The following is an 8,166-nucleotide window of genomic DNA, read 5'->3' as shown; positions in this document are numbered from 1 at the left end:
GGGCCAGTCTAACGATGCATGCGCGCGCATGCGCCTTGTCATTTCCGGTGGCAGCCCCGTGGCTCGACGAAATTGTACGTTCGTCAACGCACCTCTGCGCTTAACCGCTCAAGGGGACGACCGTTTCCGATATTTCGCCAGCGCACGAACGAAAGATGGACAAAAGTAAAAGCACTTGGTGCTTTCATTTTGCGCCGACGCCTAACTTCGGACCTGCAGTTGAAGTTCTCGCCGCGCTAGTTTTGTTTCGATCTTCCAATTTTTCGCTGATTGAGGTAACACCAACGTTAGAATTCCTTACTCAAAAAACAATTCCATAAAGACTGGTACCCCTTACTCTGCTGCCATAACCTTGCTTATTCGCTTCTTGTGCGCCTACTGCATGTCGGCGTCCGTATAACTGAACGTTTCTAAAAATGGCCATTGGCAGCTCTGGCACTTCTTTCTTCCGAACCGCTGTCGCGTTTCTAAGCGCACAGTCTCGCGAGCTATACAGTGCAACACCCTCGGAACTCTCACCGAGAGTAAAAACAAAGAATAAAAAAATCCGCGTTTTGTTTTCGAGTCAACAACCGCGCTTGTAGTTAACTCTCGCTGCTGCATGGTCTTCCACGTTTCCTGTTGCACCATACCACGCCACCCTTGCAGGTGCTCCGAGCGGACGGCCTCAAAGCAAAGCCCGTGACGCGACAAGAGCCGGCCGCCGTGTCCCCGTGTCTCCGCAGCCGAGGCGTTAACCCAATTAACCGAGAAAAGTCGTCCAGTGAAACGAACCTGCAGCCAGGTCACGGATGAGGAGTAATGACAAGGATTTCTCTTCGGCTGAGAAGCTTGAAACCCTCCACGCCATATACAGTAGCAGCTGGCACGATAAAGAACAAGAAGAAGAAGAAAAAAAAAAAGAAGACGAAGAAGAGTGCTCTCATTTCCGCGGCCGCAACGCTTGTCTAGCTTCACGGCCGCGCACGAGAGAACGCCAGCTGGGAGGTTCCCAGGATGGCAGAGCCAGAAAGAACATGGTGGAACAAAACCCGATACTAAACACAGAAGGAACAAAAAGAGCGAGGGGGGGGGGGTGCTCATTGGGACTTTTTGGGCAAAAACAAATGTTGCGACACGCTTGGGTTGGATAACAAGAAAAGTAAACTGAGGCATAGCAAAGAGAGAGAGAGAAAAGAAGAAACAAACAGAAATAGTTCGAGAAGGGTCCCGGGACAGGAACCGCTTCACCTCCGCTCCGGACGATTGCGCCGGCTCACCGATGAACGGAACAACTGGGCCTGGACGCGTTCTCGACAGGGAAAAGTCTGACTACTGGGGATGGACGAGCCAGCCACTGCTGTTGTGAAGAAGAAAAGCCGCCAGGCTCAGTTCCCGCCGCGACGTCACAGGCGAGACATCCTGCTCCGAGTATAAAGACAAGCGCAGGTCCTGCTCTGGTCGGTGCACTAAAGAGCAACCCTGAAGCGGGACAGACGACAGCGGCTGGGCCGTCTACGTCGTCGCCCACAGCGTCGCTATGGCTTCTCGCGGGATTCTAACGGTGAGCTATACATCCCGCATGTACAGTGTACCGAATGCCAACGTCCAATGTCCTTCTCTGTGCGTCGCTGCATGGGAGAAAGGACGTGTTGCGTATAATTAGCGAAAATGTGCCATTTCGTCGATCAGGAGGATGCGTTCTTAAATTTAGCAAGCTGCATTTGTAATGCGTACGCTATTATGAACCTTTCTTGTTTTGTATTGTTTTCTGGTGACAATGAAACGCACAAAAGAATTGTAACGCAATAGCCGGAGTCAAGTCGTAAGAGGTCCGGACAAGTTCCGTTCGATTTCTTCCGACAGGATTACGGTTCTGTGTTCCATGTGAGCTGACTTTAGGTGCTATGTGCTAAGGCTACGACAGTCTAGATGATGATAACCTCGGCATTCCTGCTTTGCTGCAACTGAATATGCACAATCAAGTGACGAGTCTGAAGACAAACTATGAAATGCTCTAAAAACAGGTGTGCACTATCTTGTTCCTCGTTTTACGTTGGAGAAGCTTGAAAAGACGTTCAAAGACTGAAAGTGCTCATGAAGCTGTCAAGTGTGGAACGCGCAGGTACCGCCAGCATAAATTAAAACGCGAACAAGAAATTACTGATTAGAATGCCCGGTACCCGCAATTACATGAAAGTGCGATGTGTAATCGCTATGTAACCGGTTTATAAGCGTGGAGTATTACCAAGTGTACGTTTCTAGTCCGAATCAAGCCAATACAGGCAAACATGCGAGCGGAAGCTGCGGAACACCACGCTGGCGTACTTTCGGAATTTTTCGCTTCTGCATTACTGCTAATAGTTCATCGCTGTTTCTTTTATTGCTAAGTGTGTATCTAGTTGTGTATACTGTGAAATTTTTTTGTGAAGTCGGCCCTGTGGCATAGATGTTTATTTCATAAAATCGGGGAGGGCCTTCTCATGCAGAAATGGCAGTAGTGGCTTAGCGAAATCATCATCCTTGAGGCGACGCCTATAAATGTCTGCTGATCCGTTCGCAGCTTGGTAGCTCTTAGTATCCTTTCTCGAGTAGCCCTCGTTCCTGGGCAGAGTTACAACAGGTAGTGAATGTCCGTTGTAGATGGTGGAACAGCACACTTTGGACTGTTAACTGTATTTTGAGGTGTTGGACCAGGCCCGGGTGACGGAAAGTGTAAGGGGCCACTTTCCCTGTCTTAGCAGACAGTTGGCATGCTCTCGTATTACGAGGCACGTATGTCCCGTTCAATACCAGCAAACCACAATACGCAACTCGTACGACGTCGTGGATGTCTCTCGCTTGCTGAAGCATCCGTAGGCACTAAAACATAAGCGTAGACGGATAGCTGCAATATAAGTGGTTGATAAACGTGTTCTCTTGAACCCGTAAGTATGCTTGTTTAAGAAATGTATTTGCCCTGATTAGGAAAAAAAAACGGGGACCATTTCTGCCCGAAGAATATAATATTTAACGAAAAACAAAAGGCTACGTATGAACTAGAGAGACAGAGCAAAAGAAGAAAAGGTATATAGAGGTCATTGGGAATGGACCAACTTTCACAAGATATACGGGCCATTGTGTCCGTGACCCGAATTTCTCTTTTTTTAAGCATACGTGGTGCGTGTGCAAGTTCTAGCACTCGAAGTCTCTTCAATACAATGGCTGGGGGTTCTGCTCACTTTCCATAACTTCTATGCATCGGAGAGCACTGATGAGGGCCCTGTTCGGCCCGTGGTGAGCCTTGGTTACACGTATTAGGCCCGTGGTGAGCCTCGGTTACACGAGGCTCACCACGGGCCTAATACGCCTGCGTTATTTCTAGAAAAAAAAAAAACACGTACATGTTTGTTATGAAAAACCTCTTCATTAAAAAATAATAAAGATCAATAAACAGTTATCTATGTTTTTACGTATGTACAAAGACAACTGTTAATACCGGTTTCTATGTGAAAGTGACCATAAGTTAGGGTGGGGTATGGACTCCTTTTACTGTACCTTAACTTTGCTCAACATGGCACCACATGATCTAAGCGGGTTCATTTGGTGAGTTCAATTCGCAGGGGCTTGCTTGAGTGAAACAACAAGGCTTACATATAAGAATTGCGACCGATAGATGTTAGGGCCTGTCTTCTGCCTTTGCCCCCATAACCTATGCCTTTATCGAACAGGTCCTGTTGACGCTGTGCGCCGTCATTATGTGCCATGCCGACGAAGCAACTATTGGCAACGTCACTGAAGTTGTCATACTGGACAATGTGCCACTCCTCACTCAAGAAGACATCGCCAAAGCAATGAGCGTAAGTGGCGACTATGAAGACCGCGGAGGCAGGCACTCCTACGGACATTACGGCGGTGGGTACCGTCACCACGGCGGCAGCCATGGTTCCCACCGAGACAGCTACAGCAGGCGAGGACAGCGTCACGGTGGCCACCGCTATAACAGGTACCACGGCAACCACCACGGCAGGCGTCACTACGATGGTTACGGCAGCCGCCACCACGGTTCCGCACGATACGGAGGTTATGGAAGGCACGGAGGAAGTTATGGCGGAAACAACTACAGAAACAGGGGCCACCGAAGCCATGGCTATAAGAATGTCTACCACAAGGAGGAGTACGCGGACCACAAGACATACTATGACGACTACCACGATGGTGACCGCCGAAACTACTACAACAATCATCACAACTACCGGGACCACCAGGGAGGTCGGGAGCGCTACGGACACCACTACAGGGGCTACGAAGGGAAGCACAGGCACGGAGATAATTACCATCGGCACGGTGGAGGTTACCACAGCAGTCACAGGGACTCACACGGAAACCATGGGCATTACCACGGCAGGAACGGTCACGGATACAAGAGTGGCGGAGGCGTTCAACATAGGGGCGGTCGAGGGTACTACGGGCATCCCCGCCAATATGGACACCACGCACAGGCCTCCAAGAGGGCACTCGTCTACTTCACCGGGCACAGTGACGAGAAGTGTGCAAGTGCTCCAGGGCGAATCGCTGCGCCGTAAGAACTGCTGGGAGCCCAGCCGGTTTTCCTCTGTAGATGCTGCTGGCTTGCAGCTGCGGAGAAACTGAACACAATATAGCATTGCTGGTCAATTGTATTCTGTTTACAATATATATGCATATTCGTGAGGTTGGTCTTTTGCTTCAACTTTGTGTCTGATTTCGTTGTACTTATGTTGAGCATTTCAGAATATATCCGCATAAGGTAAGTGTCTGCAGTGTTTACTTTGAGCGTATTTTTACCCATGAAAATAGTTCCAGGCAGGGTGAAATGCCTTCCAGTGATGACTCATCATAACCTCGAAGAACTGTGACGTCAGTGTCGTACTCATTAAGCGTACTAGTCAATAATGCGGCCTTTCTTCTGATGCTTCCTAGGTGCCTTTCGGTCTGTACTTCCTTGTCTTACTCTGCCGAGCATCAGCGTTGGAACTCGGAAGCAACCGAACAGACGTGACCCATCAATTTGGGCAGCTACCTGATGGCAGCGAGCCTGATATCAAAGCCATGGCAACGGGCTACGGTGGTCACCAGAGCGGCTACGGTGGCCACAAGGACCACGGCGGCCACCACTCGCACGGCCAGTATGGCGGCGGCTACAAACACCATGGCAATGATTACGACAACTACCACGGACATCATGGCCGTCATGGAGGCGAGCAACACGGTCACGGCTACAATCGCTACCATAACGACCACAATGGAAAATATGGTCACGGAGGCTATGGAGGAAAGCACTACGCTAACGACCACTACGGAGGGCATGGCAAGCAGGGAGGCAAGTACGGCAACGACCACTACAAAGCTCGGGGACACAAAAACTACGGCCACAAGAATGTCTATCACAAGGAGGACTCCGCGGACCACAGCCGCTACTACGACGACTACCACGATGGGGACCACAAGAAAAAGTACAATCAACACCACAACTACAACGACCATCATGCGGGCCGCCAGCAGCACGGACACCACCACAAGCAGCACCATGACAAGTACCGTCATGGTGACGACTCCCACAAGCACGGCCACGGTCATTACAAGCACCACCATGGATCACATGGCGGTCATGGCAGAGACCACTACCGAGGTGGTAGCGGCCACAAGTACGGAGGTGGCGGATACCACCGCGGCTCTCAAGATCACTACGGCGGCCACAAGCACCATGGAGGCGGTGGGCACGGCGGTGGGCACGGCGGCGGCTATGGAGGACACGGGGGAGGCGGCGGCTACGGCGGTCATGGAGGAGGAGGAGGATACGCAAGCAACGGTGCACCCACATACATCAAGGTTCCCACGTCTGAAACGGGATTTGCGGCGTCTTTTCGATGATTATTTCTGAAGCTTTGACTGTGTCACAAGAACACTGACTAAAAATTAAGCTGTAAATAAACCTAGCTCATTGAAGGGTTCTTTTATTTTATTTTATTTCCTTCTCTTTTTTTTTTCAGGTAGCATGACCCGCAAAGTTTACTCATAGGTACTGACAAACTGCACCTTCTTCTTCTCATGTTTCTCGCTCCTGACGCCAGAGTTGCCATACGCTTCGAAAAACGATACTGGATGATGATAATCGTCGCAGGCCGCAACGAATCATTCTCAATCGCGCAACATTACGGTCAGCCTTTTCAAACGTCAATTCTCAATTGACCAACGTACGGCGTAAGAGCTCCGAAGCGCCTTTTACAAATGCGAGCAGGTTCATTCCTTAAAATCTGGTGAAGTCGGCCTGAGGTGCTCAGATGAAAGAGTAACACACGAAAGTTCCCTACTTGTAAACAGTATAAATTCAGTCGAGCCAGGGCCAATAAGAATGGAATAATTTAACCGCCGGCTGTGGTTATATCACCGTCAGTCCGAGTGGACACACACACACACACACACACACACACAAAGTCCCAGTTTCGCCTGAAAGGCGAAGCATCGATTGCGATAGCAAATTAGTAGAGATCTATACGAAGCAAGGATAGTAGTTTAATGGGCCGTATAAAGTTGTAAACATTCGCTTACTAACTAAATAGACAAGCACGGTGTCACACAGAACGTCGGTTTGAAAACGCCGGACTGAGAAAGCGCGCCAGCAGCAGCGGGCAAATTGACCTTTTAGCTGTCTCTCGTCTCGCTTCAACGCGAACTAAACGTCGAAAGCACAGCGCATACGAAGCTACCGTCACTCGGCGCATGCACTTTGTCCCCATTGCAGATCGCTTTGAAGATGAGGCCAGCGCGGGCGCGCACTTCGCCCACATCGCAGATCACTTTCAAGATACGGCGCCCGCGCGGCCGTGTTGTGAGCAGCAGCAGACTGAGCGGAATGCACCCCCCCCTCCCTCCCTCCCTCCCTCCCTCCCTCTCCATCGCCTCACCCCCGTGCCTCGCGCGCGAAAGACCGCACGCCTCCGGCCTGGCTTCCTCCGTCACGTGCGCTACATAGAGCCGCGATTGCCGGCTCAGCGCATACGCTTTCACTTGCACACACAGCGTACGGCGCGCGGCGACGATTTTATCGCCGTTGGACTTTATACGGAACCTCACGGCGATGGCGACGGCTGAAATGTGCTTGGAGTGTCCAAATAATTGCTCTCGCAATAATAACTGCCGTTAAAGAAAAGAAACCCTTGGCTGCGTAACACTATTAAACGACCCCTCATCGCGGGTTTATTTACTATTATTTGAGCGCGAAACGTAGCGCCTATACAAACATACTTATGCAGCCTTCAGAATATTTTTTTCTGATCCTTAATGGACATTAGCTCAGCTAATTTCTCCTTCAAATGGCCCTATCCCTCATGCAAAATAATATGTCTTAAAGGGTCCCTGAAACGGTTATCACATATTTTGTAGACGCGTAGGGTACAGCTACAGTAGAACATTCGCGTCACAATTTAAGTTGCGCGTCTCATATTAAGGGAGCTATGGACGATTACAAGCTGCCCTCCTCCCTAGCCAACAATTTTCTCCTCAACTCGTTCGCCGAGTGATCGGGGCTAAGCTCCGCCTTCGCTGGCTCTGCGTCATGATGTGACATCATGTCGTCTACTTCCGGTTATCTTGGAGCCAGCGCACGAAGGCTCTCCAACGTCTCCGCTAGCCGCCCGGCCGTCGATCCCGAGCGAGAGCGATCAAGCAGCGTGCGTTGCGAGCGTTCCGTCGTAGCGCTGAGCGTGTCCGATGTTTCAGTAACCACAGGCGAGCTGGGCGTTTTGACGGACAGGCAGAGGCGTAAACTAAAGCCCTTCCATACCGCTGTGATGAAGGAGCTTCGTAGACGTACGTGAGCGGCCTGATCGGCATGCACGGTCGAGCTATCGGGATGCGTAGAGCTTAACCAGCCAAATACAGAGCTCATATTGCTGTAACCAAGTGTAAAACATTTTACACATATACAGAGACAACGTGTTCAAGATTACGCTCCTGCCAAAAATTTGCGCCAGCAGCAAAGTAGAATACACTTGCTTACTGCTATATTAGCTCTGCCTTTGGTTGAGCTTCGTGCCGCCAGGTGGATGCACCGTGCAAGCAGTTCACGTTTGTGCCTCCGTTTATCACGTAAAACCGAGTAAAATGCCCAGTACACTTGCACTTGCGTTTACCCGAATGCCGGACACACTAAACTCTATTGTCGTA

At 50.3% G+C, this 8,166-nt stretch overlaps 2 protein-coding genes across 2 annotated transcripts; both read left to right on the top strand.

The window, feature by feature from the left end:
* Positions 1-1,201: 1,201 nt before the first annotated feature.
* LOC119437910 (keratin, type I cytoskeletal 9) lies at positions 1,202-5,871 on the top strand. The gene is made up of 2 exons (XM_037704753.2): positions 1,202-1,543; positions 4,921-5,871. The coding sequence occupies exons 1-2, from the start codon at positions 1,520-1,522 to the stop codon at positions 5,869-5,871; spliced, it is 975 nt and encodes a 324-aa protein (XP_037560681.2). The 5' UTR covers positions 1,202-1,519.
* Positions 3,657-4,675, top strand: LOC125939671 (histidine-rich glycoprotein-like). Its single transcript, XM_037704754.2, has one exon. The coding sequence runs from the start codon at positions 3,717-3,719 to the stop codon at positions 4,542-4,544; it is 828 nt and encodes a 275-aa protein (XP_037560682.2). The 5' UTR covers positions 3,657-3,716; the 3' UTR covers positions 4,545-4,675.
* Positions 5,872-8,166: the final 2,295 nt, after the last annotated feature.

Source organism: Dermacentor silvarum, chromosome 1, assembly GCF_013339745.2.
Source record: "Dermacentor silvarum isolate Dsil-2018 chromosome 1, BIME_Dsil_1.4, whole genome shotgun sequence".
Lineage (NCBI taxonomy): Eukaryota > Metazoa > Arthropoda > Arachnida > Ixodida > Ixodidae > Dermacentor > Dermacentor silvarum.
Note: the sequence above shows the minus strand (reverse complement) of the source record. Positions and strands in the feature narration are given on the sequence as shown.